This window comes from Macrobrachium rosenbergii, chromosome 42, assembly GCF_040412425.1.
Source record: "Macrobrachium rosenbergii isolate ZJJX-2024 chromosome 42, ASM4041242v1, whole genome shotgun sequence".
NCBI classification, from domain to species: Eukaryota; Metazoa; Arthropoda; class Malacostraca; order Decapoda; family Palaemonidae; genus Macrobrachium; species Macrobrachium rosenbergii.
The window spans coordinates 7,790,348-7,806,106 of NC_089782.1; the positions used below are offsets into that span (position 1 = coordinate 7,790,348).

The 15,759-nt window shown below is 34.7% G+C and overlaps 1 protein-coding gene across 1 annotated transcript; it reads left to right on the forward strand.

The window, feature by feature from the left end:
* The first annotated feature begins 1,822 nt into the window (after positions 1-1,822).
* Positions 1,823-12,846, forward strand: LOC136827921 (rhodopsin-like). The gene is made up of 2 exons (XM_067085383.1): positions 1,823-1,977; positions 11,604-12,846. The coding sequence occupies exon 2, from the start codon at positions 11,604-11,606 to the stop codon at positions 12,726-12,728; it is 1,125 nt and encodes a 374-aa protein (XP_066941484.1). The 5' UTR covers positions 1,823-1,977; the 3' UTR covers positions 12,729-12,846.
* Positions 12,847-15,759: the final 2,913 nt, after the last annotated feature.

Consider the following 15,759-nt stretch of genomic DNA (forward strand, 5'->3'; position numbering starts at 1 on the left):
GTGAGAACATGAAAAATGAATAATATTTGCTCATTTCTCCAGCTTAGATCATAGACCTCCGACTGTCTTACTTTATTTCCATTAATCAGGAATAAGTAGATTCTTTCGTCCGTTATTTCTATTTCAAAGGAACACAGAAGTGAAACCATTCTCAAAACCTTAACTTTTATTTTTTTTTATTTTTATTTTTTATTTTTTATTTTGTGTGTGTGTGTGTGTGTGTGTGCTAGTGTAAGGTGAGGGACTGCAGCGGATGGAAAACGAAGAATTCAATGATCTTTGGCTTACAATTTATATTCAGTTATTGGCATCAGTACTTTGAAGGTTGCTATAAAATAAGTCATGAATTAGAAAACCTTTACGTTAATTTGAATGAAAACCTAAGAATGTAGAGGAATTTTCGTTTTATGAAATCTCGTCGTTAATCTCTGAAAGCTTGACAGTTTAAAGTCATTAGATGGTAAATTGATTTTCAGATAAACTTCCAATTATGTTGCTCAGATTTTATTTAGATGTTTTCAGATCGTTACCAAGATATAGTATTAGGGTTTTTAAAAGTTCTTTTATTTAAACTCGTTCCTATTTCATTCTATGAACATACACACAGGAAAGTTATAACTTCCATTATAGTTAAAATGCAAAGGCTGTGTTGGCAAGACATTCAGTGTCCTATCCAGTCAACATAGAATGGATTGCAAAAGTCTGTTGGTAACTTCACTCTTGACCCAAGGTCCCCTTTCGCTATGAAACCAAGTGGACAAACAAGCAGCCTGTTTCTACATCGAGTTGTCCAGTGTTATTTTACGACAATTGGTAGCATGTTGCCCCTATCGCCATCTTCTTGCCTCCCGCTGTCGAGCAGTGTTTACGAAAACTTTCCTTTCTGGATGGTTCGAGTGATTTAGAAATGTGCATACAGTATAAATAAGCCTCTAACTCTCGTACATTCGGGTATTCAAAAAGAAATACCTGAGCATTTGTGAAAGAATTTACACAAATTTGTTGAACTGGTTAGACTTTTTTTAATAGTGGGTAAGATTGCCCTCAACATAAGACGCCATTGTTCTCTCTCTCTCTCTCTCTCTCTCTCTCTCTCTCTCTCTCTCTCTCTCTCTCTCTCTCTCTCTCTCTCTTTATTCAAGCAAGGTATGTTTGCAGTCAAAATGCTTGTACATTCTCATTAATGACTGTAAACAAATCACCTTTATAAAAGATGAAACTACCTACTTTAGATGAACAGTAACAGCTTGTGAGATTTTGTCATCGTTCATATTTGTGTTCTTAATCCATTTCGTAATTTATGTATCGAAATTCAACAGAAAGTAAAACCATATGCTTATTTTAGACAATACAACTATTCACTTTGTATAAAGTGCATCGCTTTACTTTTTATTTATATTGAATAGCGTGTGATCGTTGGTGTTCCTTTCCCAGTGGGCATAGCATCGAATGGCTGGAACTCATAATAAACAAAAAGAGTAATATACCCTTTACAGCCATTCTTATTTTAGTGCCCAGAATATGAAAACAGCTACAAAGGTGAATTACTGGAAGACAAATGGTTAGCAGGGAAAACTTCCAAAAATGTTCATAACACTTCGTCCAGTCAAGGAATAAAAGCAAAGATTATCATTCAAAATGAGGCTTTTCAGTGATGTGAAGGAGACCCAGAGTAAACTAACCATGTTACTGAAGGGAAGGAAAGCTAGAGAAGACCTCTGGAACGGAAACTAAATTCATCCCCGTAGGAATTTCAGTTACCTGACTGTTCATCAACCGTTAACGTAAGAATCCGCGTTTTCTTCCCCGATGCACTAAATACCGAACTTGTTCATCGAACTATAAGGGCGATGTCTATATAGGGCTGCTGGACTTCGTGTCGTCGCTCAGACCGTCGGTAGCAACTGGAACGGAATCCCGGACACCTGTTCCTGGACTGCTGCTGATCTGTCGACCCCCAGCCAGTATCTCGAAACAGTAAGAAGGTTTTTACATTATCTCTCTCTCTCTCTCTCTCTCTCTCTCTCTCTCTCTCTCTCTCTCTCTCTCTCTCTCTCTCTCTCTTCTGTGTCCTTTTAAATCTGTTTTTCACGTTTCTCAGCATAAGAAATGCCAATACGTCAAGTATGCTAATGTAAAATTATATGGCGTTAATAATAACATCATGCTGCAGCAAATATTCTCTGAAACAATGCATAATGAATCAATCATATTTTTCGAATATCTCTCTTCCTTGCACTTTCTATTCAATCACTTTTTATTAGATCTGCCTTTATCATCCTGAGGCGATTTGTCGCACATATTCCAAAACCTAGAACGTTTTGATTCTCTGTCTCTGGAATAAGTCTCATGATTCATCTGCTGTTATAATATTTTGTGGCTGAACTTTCATCTGGACAGCACTGCTTCTTGGTTGTCCCGGTGGAGTAGTTGGCTCTAGTAGTTCCAAGACGAGTTCGCTTTTACAAATGTCTCTTCTATTTTCCAGACATCACTGTGCACAACAATTTTCTAGTATCTTGAATGTATTTCACAGAAAAAAAACCCGACTCATATAAATCCCTGTTCTTTTATCACCCCTCCATTAACTAAATCTTTTATCAGTTAGTCCGACGCTCCTGATCCTCATCTTTGACCCATTGCGGTGCTGTTGTGAAGGTTTTGTAGGTTCAGCAATACCCTTCTCAGACGCGGTTTTTTTCTTTGTCGATGACCAGTCAGCCAGTTACCTCCTTCTTGATTTCTCTTCTGGTATTCTGACAGTCAAGTTGTTAAATTTTTTATGAAATGCACCAAAGTCCTTTGATATTTAAATTTTTTCCCTAACCAGCTCAAAGTGAAGTTTGAGGAATAATACGAGTATTTGGTTTCGTGCAAATATTTCAAAAGTTTTGCCATCCCCAAACACTTCTGTCTTAGTAATGTTTTTGGCTGTGCTTGTGCAACATGAACGTGTCTGAATGTACAATATATATATATATATATATATATATATATATATATATATATATATATATATATATATATATATATATATATATATATATATATATATATATATACAGTATATTGTCCATTTAGACGAGTTCATGTTGCACAATTAAAAACATTACTAAGACAGAAGTGTTTGGGGATGGCAAACTTTTGAAATATTTGCAGAAACCAAATACTGAATTATTCCTCAAACTTCACTTTGAGTTTTTATAAAAATATTAAATATCAAAGGACTCTTGCCTTTGACGATCAACCTGTTTAACAACATCAGAATACTGGTAGAGAAATCAAGAGTGCATTACGTTAACTGGCTGAAAAAACTGGTCAATTCGACTAAAGAAAAACCGCATAAGGGTATTGCAAGATGAAAAAACCTTCACGACAGCACCGCAATGGGTCAAAGATGAGGACTGTATATATCCTAGACCTAACTGAAAAATGATTTATAATGGAGAGAGAACCACAGAACAGGGATTTATATGAGTCCTGCATTGTTTTAGTGTGAAATACATTCAAGATACTTTTGAAAACTGTTGTGCACTGGAGGTTGCTAAATATATATCATTCCATCACTGCAGCCGAGTCTATATAAATTATCTATCCATGGATATATTTATACTATACAGGCCACACCATATAAACCTCTATATCAAATATAACAGTGTATTCTATATTAACTGTACAAAGTATATAAAAACAAACAAAGTGTTTACAGGCCTTCAAATTCTTTTCCAAAAACAATATGTGAAATGACCAATTCAGTAGTTTTATCCCATCTGGGCTTGTAACACAGCAAACAGTGTTTCATCTACATTGTTTCTCCGTGTTCATTACTGTTCTCAGGGGTCTAATGACCCTTGTATTTGATTCCCCAGGGGCTAGACTAAAATATCAAACAAAATGGATGAATCAAGTTTCCAAAGAAAAGATTTAGTACTAGCCCTGTTGATCAAATGTTCCAAAATGAATTCAAATTGGTCATTTCATATATTTGTTAGAGATTTCCTCAAATCCCTGGTTTTACATATAGCCCTGTCTAACTCATTATATATACTGTATATATATGTGTATATTTTGTATGTATATATACTGATTTTAATGCTAAACAATATATATATATGTATATGTTGATATTTGGTGGTGGTACGTGATTATAATATATATATATTTCCAATATATTGTATATATATATATATTTTGTGCATATTTTATTATATATATATATATATTTATATTGACATTTTGCTATATGTTCTTCTCCTGGATTATATTATATCTGCCATCAAATTTGAATTGGCAGTTTCAATAATTTTCCAGATCACCTGCCTGATTAACCTTTTTTCTGTTCGAAAATGGAAGAAATCTTATGTAATGACATTATAAACAGCCACTGTAATCTTTAGAACATCATGTTATATTATTGTTCAAAACTTATTTTCCATATAACAAAATTGACGCGAACTGACTTTGCTAACCTAAATTTTAGTCATTCAACCCAGAGCCTTTCTTCACAGTCTAAAGGTCATTTCCCGTAACTTCCCTTAAGTTAATCACAATAATTTTTTACATTTACTAAAACAATTTTAAATAGATTTAAGTTACCATAATTAGATGGAAACCTAAAGCTGCTGTCACTCTGATATCGTCTGCATTCGATGTGTCAATCATTCACTCCCGGCTCGATCGACTTCTGCTGCTTCATGATTCGGCGCAAACAACTGTTTTTTGATGGCTTTTTATTCAGACATTTTTATATAAACAGCTGTATAAATATGCAAATGACCGAAAATGTAGGTCAATGAATCATATAAGAAACTAATATATCTGACCACAATAAACCCCTAAAAAGAGTGTGAACATTTTTTCACACTTGGTGTGGCAGACCGTAAAATAAAGACCCCACTTCTGCATCAAAACTTCCACACCAGAAGAGGTCACATTTCCACGTTTCGGCAACAAGAGGAAACAGCTATCACTAGCAGTATCGCATAAACATAGTCCTTATATTATCATTTCAATATAAAGTTGATGGTAGTTGAACGATTCCATTTGTTAAATTTTACAGAAAACGTTGGAAACTCACAAAATACTATCAAAGACGAAAAAAAACAATGTTAACCTTAACAGTGTGAACCATGCGACCTCACTCTGTTACTGATGTCGTGATTTATCGGCCAAACTCAGCTGTTTTGTCACGCCCTTCACGTTCACGATGGATCGTCTACATGGCAAAGAAACATCCCCTGCTCAGCGAGAGGCAATTATTGCACTGCATTTGGTTCAAGTTCCTGTTAGAGAGAGATCAAGAAGGCTCAATATACCGAAGAGAACCATACATAGACGAATCAAATTGTTTAGAAACAGCAAAGTTTGGAAAATAGGCCTAGAAGTGGAACTCCTCGAAGCACCAGAAGAGAGCTAGACAATATGACTGTTGCAGCTGTCAAAAACAACCCCTGATTACAGCAGTTGCTGTAAAACAGCAGCTTGGACTGCAAATACGTGTGCAGACTGCGGAATAGGTTGCATGGGGCAGGAATGCATTACAGGATTCCGGCATGGAAACCATTGCTAACGCAACAGCATAAAGAAGAAAGTATGGGATTTGCCTCGCAATATCTTCCAGAATGTGCTTCGTTCTGGGACTCAGCTATTTTCTGTGATGAAAAAACCTTCACGTCTGATGCGCATGGACAGCTTCATTGTTGGCGCCCAAATAAAACTAGGTAAGCCTAGTGAAATTTAAGTTGCCTTAGTTTTTCATAAAATATGAAGCGCGCCTCTTGCCTTTAAGATCAACCTGTTTATTCCCATCATAAACTGGTATGTAGTATATACTTGAGTGCATTACGTTATATAAGTAAAAAACTAAGGCAATTCGACTATGAAGGGGAAATAATACATAGTTTATTGCAAGATGAAAAAAGAAGATTTTGTTATTTTGTTTTTATTACTGTATATATCCTAGACCTAAAGCTGAAAAATGATCAATAACTACAGAGAGAACCACAGAGAGGGCCGACTTCCTATGTGCTGCATTGTAATTGGCTGAGCGCCGGCGGCCATTTTGATTGTGTGTAACTGGAGGTTGCTAAAGATGCATCATTCCGTCACTGCAGCCGAGTCTACACCAAATTATCTCTCCATGGATCATTTACATTACACAGGCCACACCAAGAAAACCTCTGGATCAAAAGGAACAGTGTGTTCTGCCATTAACTGTACAAAGTATACAAAAACAAACAAAGAAGTGGCCTTCTACTCTTTTCCAAAGGACAAGAGGTGAGCACCTTAGTGTGTCAGCCCATCTGCTTGTAAGCAGCTTGTTTACTGCTATGTACTATTCATTATTGTTCTCAAAGTGTACAGTCTATGAAGCAATTGTATGTTACAATGAGACTAAAATATCAATTGAAAATCAAGAATAAGGCATCCAAAGAAAAGATATTACGTAAAAACAGAAAACTGTTGAAAATTTCCAAAATGAATTCATATTAATCCAATGAGTATTTTGTTAACAGGTCCTCACACTGAGAGATAAGTATAGCCCTGTCTAACTCGATTAAGCTTGGTGTGTGTTAATGCTTTTGGTGGTGGACTGGTGGTGATTTTAATGCTAAACAATGTGTGCTATGTGTATGTGTTGATGCCTTTGGTGGTGGTACGTGATTAGTAATGAAATACTACCTATTTCCAATAGGTTGTGCACAGGCATAGCATTTTGTGCATATTTTGCTAAGGCGTGGTATTTGCGAAGGCTTGACATTTTGCTAGCATGTTCTTCTCCTGGGGCCTATTATATCTGCCATCATTTAATGACATTGAAGTACAATAATTACTTTTCCAGATTTCCAGATGCAGTCCTTTCACAGGTAATTTTACGTAGCCTAAATGTTTGAAAATATGTATTATTTTATTTTACAGAACTCTGAATAAAATTGTTTAAACATTTTTCCAAGGGTTATTTTTATTTTATTTTACAGAACTTTGAATAAAAGTGTTTAAACATTTATGGGTTATTTTTGTTTATAAATATACCACATACATGTCTGTAAGAATATCTGAGAAGAATACATTTTTATCCCACTAAGGAATTACCTAAATAGGTATTATTTGGAGCAAAGTCTGTTCTGCTGATCTAGTCGCATTTGGCTGTGATGTGTCCGAGTGGTCCTCTTACTGTTACATACTTATATAGGCCTATTTGTACCCTTATTTTCTGATATACGTCCATAAAATGGACAATCATAACAGCTGTCAAATAAATAAACATTGGCAGTTTGTTGGGTTGCAGTGCACTCAGAGCATGTTCGTTGACAAAACGTTGCTGTCACTGCAGCTCCAGTTACACACAATCAAAATGGCGGCCAAATTACGCTGCACATAGGAAGTCATACCTCTCTATGGTTCTCTCTGAATAACTATATGCATTTGACTGTTCACACAGGAATTATCTGTGTTTAATGGGGATTGCACTCCACAGTTATCTTCATACAGTTGTCTTGATATATAATTTCAATTCATACCTATAGGCTATTAGAAAACATTATAATTTTCATTTATAGAGTATAATTCATAACAGATATAGCAGATATAAAAATAGAAGAAAGTATGTCTTTGTAAAGTTTTAGGCCTACTGTTCTTTTTTTTTTTTTTAACTAACTACTCTCTGTTGAATTGTCTATCAGTTAAAATATTTTCTATGGACATAAATGTTGCTGAAAATAACATCGCGCCTTCAAGGCGTAGTGGCAGAATATCAGCTGGGTTATGGGGATGGCTGCCAGTGGACCGGGAGAGATAATTGCCACTGATGAGCTTCTGAACAGCAATCAGTATATCGCAATTTTACAGGACATTTTAGTAGTCGCAGTTCGAAAACTATTATTGTCGTATTCCATGCCAATTTACACCTCTATGGACAATTCCGCGGTCCACAATGCAAAAGTTGTAAAGCAAAGGTTCCAGCAGAATCCAGAAGTGGTTGGAGTTGACTGGCCTGCCAAGTCTGCAGATCTGAACCCAATAGAAAATTTATGGGCCTACATGACCCAACAATGGGAAGTTAATCGTGCTAAGACCAAAGAGAACCTTATAAAGCATGCTATAGATATTTGGGAAAACTTCAGACCAAAGAGGGGAGCAGCAAACATTTGCGAAGTCCTCGTTGCATCAATGCTAAACCGGATGAGATGCGTGCTAGATGCACGAGGATCCGATGCAAAGTTTTAATGATTTATGCTGCCTTTTCATATAATATGACTAATTTCATTCTCTTTAGTTTAACAGTGTCATTTTGTATTTGATTTCATTTCAGCTCATTTACTTCTCTAACATTTTTCTTGTTCATGTGAAGCTATACATACTTATAGGCCTATGTTATGACTGAATTCCTGCTTAATTCATCTCTCTCTCTCTCTCTCTCTCTCTCTCTCTCTCTCTCTCTCTCTCTCTCTCTCTCTCTCTATATATATTATATATATATATATATATATATATATATATATATATATATATATATATATATATATATATATATAATATATATATATATATATATATATATATATATATATAATTTCACCTGCTTATATGGATACGTTATTTTCATTTGTTTGTTAGCTTTACTCTGTATTTGACTGCATTACAGCTTCATGGATTTCTACATTCTTTTTATGTATGTATGTATGTATGTATGTATGTATGTATGTATGTATGTATGTGTGTATGTATGTATATATGTATGTATGTATGTATCTATCTATCTATCTACATATATATATATATATATATATATATATATATATATATATATAATATATATATATATATATATATATATATATATATATAATCATGAAGCTACAAATGTCGCAATATCGAAATTCACGCGTACCTCAGTATATCTCCGTTGGAGAATTGTCGAAATCACGAAGGGAATTTATATAAGTGATAAATGAATTGGAATCGTCGGGGACACGGATGGCTCAATGGTTTACGTCAACTGGAGTCGCTGAATAGGCTTTTAAGTGGTCTTGTGTCCCCACGATTCCAATTCATTTATCACTTATATATATTCCCTCAACATAATATGACAATTCTCCAACGGAGATATACCGAGGTAGCGTGAATTTCGATATTAAGCGACATTTGTAGCTTCATGATTGTATATAAATCACGGTGTGATAAAAATTTCATATATATATATATATATATATATATATATCCATCGAGGATTAAGTTTTCGGACTGGCTGTAGGCTCTCCAATCCCGAGCATTCAAGCATAAGAAACCATTCAAAAATTTGTAAAACATATATTGATAGGAATAAATTTCTGACTCACGTCGGGATCAACACCAGGTCTCTCAGGTGGGAAAGCAAGGGCGTTATCACTGATTCTAAAAAGAAGTTGGAACCTGAGAGCAACTGCACCGCAAGTCTACCTGGGCAAGCTAACTGCTTGCATACCAGCCATTTTCCCCAACTTCGGCTGTTATGCAAGCAGTTAGCTTGCCCAGGTAATTCCCTTAGTTGCTCAGGTTCCAACTTCTTTTAGACTTGTATGGCCCAGTGGATAACGCCCTTGCTTTCCACCTGAGAGACCTGGTTGATCCCGACGAGTCAGAAATTTATTTCTGTTCCACACGTGATTGTGTGTTGATGATTGATAGGAATGCATGCGAACTGCCTGTCCTGGAATCATTATTTATTAAACAACTAGTTCCCCAGTTAAATGCCCTGACCTCCTCCACTCAGCTCCACCTGAGTTAACTTTTTATTTATGTATTTTTTCTTCTGCCTTCTTGGTATAAGGTTGGTTTGCGGTCTTTGATTTTGCTTTTATGTCTTTTTTGTTGGTTTTTTTTTTTTGGTATTCGAACTGTGCTGTATTTTATGAATTTTATTAATTTTTAGAGCATTTTTAAAGTAATTTTATTCATTATTTAACAGATTCCCTGATGATGTAATAAAGTTATTTATTACGAAACGTTGGAAATAAAGAATTATGCTGAGATTAGTACATTTCCATGGTCCACCTTCGCTGATATATATATATATATATATATATATATATATATATATATATATATATATATATATATATATATATATATATATATATATATATATATATATATATATATATATATATATATATATATAAACTTGTATTTGACTACATTCCAGTTGATTGGATTTCTATAATTTTTTCCTTAGTTATCTGACTATACATACATACATACATACATCCATACATATATATATATATATATATATATATATATATATATATATATATATATATATATATATATAATTTGGTTTTAAATGTAAATATCGGAAATAGACTTAAATGAGAAAGTTACCTTTCATATTTCCTATCCTTTCAGCTACGTGTGATATGCTCATGGCAGTAGGTGTAGGCATACGTGTGAAACTGATTCTAATTAATTTCTGTTTAGAAGGAATGAATAGCTACATTAAGATTAACCCAAGAATGCTTTGATGAAAGTAAGCCTTTTGTCTTAATGTATTCGTCAGCTTTGACTCCCACAGCTTTCCAACGCGTGCGGAATCTCATGCAAGGAATTAGATTAAAAAAAAGACTAGATTGTATTCGTTTGATTTGTTACGATTGATTTTTGACGAGATAGCTAGGTCTGAGTAAATTATGTTAAGCAATAATGGAAACGATAAGAAAAAAAGAGAACATGGCCAATAAAAAGGAATAACGGGAATAATCAAATAAAGCAGATTATTATAGATATTGTCGACTTAAATATCCAGTCACATTACGCATCCGAGAGAGTATGCTGCTGAAAATAGGCCTACCATAGGCTAATCAGGTGTAAAATCAGAAGTCAAATTTAGGCCTACTAAATGTGCCATGCCAATTAGTTTTTTTTATCAAAGCACAAAATTAGTTGAATTACACTTTGTTATTAAAGAATATTGCCAGGCTTAATGTATTATTTCGGCTGTAGGTGACGAACGACGACATCCCTGTACTGTATGATACGTTGAGAACGTCAAGACTCGAGCAGAAGCAAAGCCAAATTCCAAATGCTTCTTGGGCTGTCACGATTGAAAAGTAAATAATCTGGCACCTGCATATGGCAATATTTCCGTAATGGACAATGAATAAAGAAACTACGCCAATTCTTCCTTGGCTGACTGTACATATATATATATATATATATATATATATATATATATATATATATATATATATATATATATATATATATATATATATATATATATATATATATATATATATATATATATATATGTGTGTGTGTGTGTGTGTGTCTGTGTGTGTGAGTGCATGTATATGACCCAACGTTCTCATGTGCAAACTATAAGGGTGGTATTAGAAACCACTTTAAAACAAAATTTTGGCTGTATGTTTTACGTTAATATAAACTTAGGATTGGAAAGTAACAAAGTAAATACTATGTTTAGCATTTCAATTTGAAATCGCCAAATTATAATTCTTGAAATTATTATTATTATTATTATTATTATTATTATTATTATTATTATTATTATTATTATTATTATTATTATTATTATTATTATTCAAAATTTTGTTTGTCTGTTGCAGATGGGTTATTGGGAAGATCCATCGAACATGGGTGGCAATGACCTTTTGCCCTCAACGAATCCATACGGCAACTACACCGTTGTCGACAGGGTACCTCGAGAGCTTTTGGGTTACATCCACGAACACTGGTACCAGCACCCTCCCATGAACCCTCTCTGGTATAGCTTGGTTGGCTTCTGGATGTTTGTCATGGGGACTCTTGCTGTAGCAGGCAACTTCGTTGTAATCTGGGTTTTCATGAACACCAAATCTCTCAGAACACCTTCAAACTTATTTGTTGTAAATCTTGCTTTCTCAGACTTCTGCATGATGGGATTCATGTGTCCACCTATTTTGGTGAACTGTTACTACCAGATGTGGTCATTCAGTGGTCTCTTCTGTGAAATCTATGCTTGCATTGGTTCAATCTGTGGCACTGCCTCCATTTGGTCTATGGTATTCATAACTCTGGATCGTTACAATGTCATTGTAAAGGGAATCTCTGCTAAACCTTTAACCAACAAGGATGCTATGTTAAGAATTCTCTTCGTATGGTTCCAGACTATTTTCTGGTGTGCCCTTCCATTCTTTGGAATCTGCAGATATGTTCCCGAAGGTAATATGACCGCCTGTGGTACTGACTACCTCACTGATGACCTTTGGAGCCACCTTTACCTCTATTTCTATGCCATTGACTGTTATATCTTCCCCCTGTTCTTAATCATCTACTGCTACACATTCATCTTGAAGGCTGTTGCCACTCACGAGAGACAGATGCGTGAACAGGCCAAGAAGATGGGAGTTAAGTCTCTGAGAAATGACCCAGAAGCCAAGAAGACATCAAATGAGTGCCGCCTTGCTAAAGTTGCCCTTATGACTGTTTCCCTCTGGTTCATGGCATGGACCCCTTACTTCATCATCAATATTGGAGGTATTAACTACAAGGAAATGATTACTCCTCTGTTCTCCATCTGGGGTTCTGTTTTCGCTAAAGCCAATGCTGTGTACAACCCCATTGTTTATGCCATCAGCCATCCCAAATACAGAGCTGCTATGGAGAAGAAATTGCCATGCCTGTCATGCGCAACTGAGAGCGAAGATGACAACTCGACATCCGAAGCAGCTTCAACCAGCGAAAAGTGCTAAACATTTAATGCCAGACCGTGACGATCAAGCTTGGAATCGGGACTGAGTGAAAACTATGTGAACGAGATATTCTTCGAACATGTTCAAGATTTGTTTTAATAAATCCTCTGCATCATCACTTTACTTTTTCCTTATTGGTATTGCCCTCAAATATAGATAGACATTTATATTTTGTTTTTTCTTATATATGGGATCAATAATTTAATGTAATGATCAGTTAATTCTTTAGCATCTTCTTTATATATAAGAGTTTTAATGATTTGGTGGTTCGGTCACTTTTGTTAGGATCTCATCTCCTGATAAAATTCATATAGTGAATACCTTTCAGTCTCATCTTTAACAAGATCAAGGAAATTACCATATTGTGTATTTTTTACAGGCTACAGAATTGTCAAGGTTTGGTTACTCATGGCTTAATAGAGATTTTAAAATATCACTTTATAAAACTGTTCACTTCCTTTAATAACATATTTTGTGTAAGTACTCTCTTTAGCAAGTCACCAATAATGGTGATGCGAATCCCCAGGTAGGTTAGAGTGGATTATGATAGATGACGAATCATGCTGTACTTTGAACATGCCTTCTTTCCATTTCTTTGCCGTGTGTTCAAAAGTTAGTTGTCAATTAGACTAATGAATATTTCGAATTAAGTATTAATATTTTACTGGTAAGAATCAATATCACTAGAATGCTCGACCTCATTTAAAAAGTAGTAGTGGTTCTTGACCTCGGAATGAGAGAGCTTTAACTATTTTGACCTTGCTAGAAATAAGTTTTAATACCAGTATGACAAAGAAATAAGATTCTAAAATCCAATAGTGCTCCAAATGTTTATCTGGTTAGCCTACGCCGGATGATTATGTGGGCGAGCATGATATATCAACTATGTAAGAGTGTTCCACCAAAGACTTGACAAAGCAAGAAGACACTATTTGTGCTCTTTTATTGGACACCTTGCTTAGGATTTCATACAGTTTATAACAGTTTCCAAGACTGAGTCAACAAAAATACTTGAAGAGAAAGCTGGAATATTGCAGGAGGAGCACTCTTTTCAGTTTTACCTTCAGTTGAGAGCATACCTCTTAATGTAGGCTCAACTTAAAAAAAAAAAAAAGTTTGATATATACTGCAGGATTTGTAGAGGGAAAACCAGCGGAAGTCCTCTGTGATACTGGGTATAAGGGAATTGTGAAAGGAAAACGTACCATCTAATCGCAGACATTCCAATGAAAGGAGGTGTATCTAGATGTATGAAATTATGTGTTTGCCCAGTTCCTAGTGTTCATATTGACGCCCTTTACTCTAAATGAAAGTCGAAAGTCCTTGTACGTCTGATGAAATATGTGACACTATTAATAGTAAAACTGATAGCAAAAAACCTGCAGGCCCAGCTGAAAATAGTCAGCCAATACCTGAGATGAGTAAATAAGAGGATATCCAGAGAGAAGCATCCTTCCAAGACCCTTTTTGGAGCTCAGATATTGTTATTGTGATTTAAATTCCATGAAATTTGGGCTGTCAAGTCATGCAATAGATGGTAGTACAGATTTATTTATATAAGGCAAAAATACCGTTTGCTCTGATGATTGGTTTCCATTTTGTCAAGTTATCCTCTATCTTTGCAAAACTCCTAATCACCGGATGATCAAATTAAGGTCAAATTTTCCTTATATGGAGATTTTATTTGAAAGCGTCGTAAGACTGAGGGCATTTTGTCTATTTACCATGGAAATGTAATCTTTTTTTTCACTGAAGGAAAAGAACTTCTTGTCTGAATACAGAGAGCAGACACGTTTGGTTAATATCAGCTTTGCTGCTGATCAAGTTCCACGGGAAATTCCATCGCTCTTGACATTTGAGCGGAAAGTAGAGTATGGCAATATAATGTATTCTGAAAAAGAAGAATTATGCTTATTATTTCATATGTTCCTTCTAAAGGAAACTTTTTCAGCTTTTCATTATTTTATTATTATTTAAGAAGCACTCTGACAGGACCTGTAGGCGTGTTTTTGAATGATTTTTTTATGAATGGATGTTTATTCAAAGGTATGAGGTCTTGTAAAGAGTGTTTTATGTTTTCTAATCCCTTATATATTGACCAGCTGTGTTGGACTTGAATTGGAATTAACATTAATATTTTTTGGTGTCTACAACTCTTTTGAAGTCAAGTCTCCTAAGGTAAGTAAGAATCATTTCCTAACTCTAAATAACTGTGCAGAAATATTTCTGTGTGCCGAAAATTTCTTGTACAGAGTGTGTGTGTGTGTGTGTATATATATATATATATATATATATATATATATATATATATATATATATATATATATATATATATATATATATATATATATATATATATATATATATATATATATATATATATATATATATATATATACTATATATATATATATATATATATATATATATATGGGTGTTTCAGAATTAGAGGCCCCCTCCTCTACAGCATAAACTAAAATTGATATGGACAAAACAAAAGTAATTCAGAACAGGTATTTGTTTAAGTTTCTCTCTGAGTTTTTAATATTTTGTGTGGCCTCCATCTGCCTGTACCACAGTCTGCATTCTTGAGGGTATGATTTCAGCAAATTGCAAAAAAACTGAGACTCAAACTCTATTTCCTGAGCACTTCGGTCATGTCTCTTCGCAGGTCGTCGTAGTTTGGTATGCCATCATAGTTCACTATGCGTGCTTCAACACGATCCTTTAAGATACTACCAATGTTTTCACACACATTAAGGTCAGGGGAGCTACCTGGAAATTCACTTGATGAGAAGACATCGATACCACTGTTTCAAAGCAGCTCCTGTGTCTGAAGAGCCTTGAAACATGGTGCCTTATCATGCAAAAATGTGACTTCTTCAACAGATAACACATTTTCAGGATCTTTGAGGAAAGGAAATACTCCACCAGTAAGCACAGTTTCTCTGAAGTATTCGCCATTCCATGACTGTCCCTTTTCTTTGATGATCCACATTAACCGTTTGGCTGTGAAAGAGAGAAAAATTCC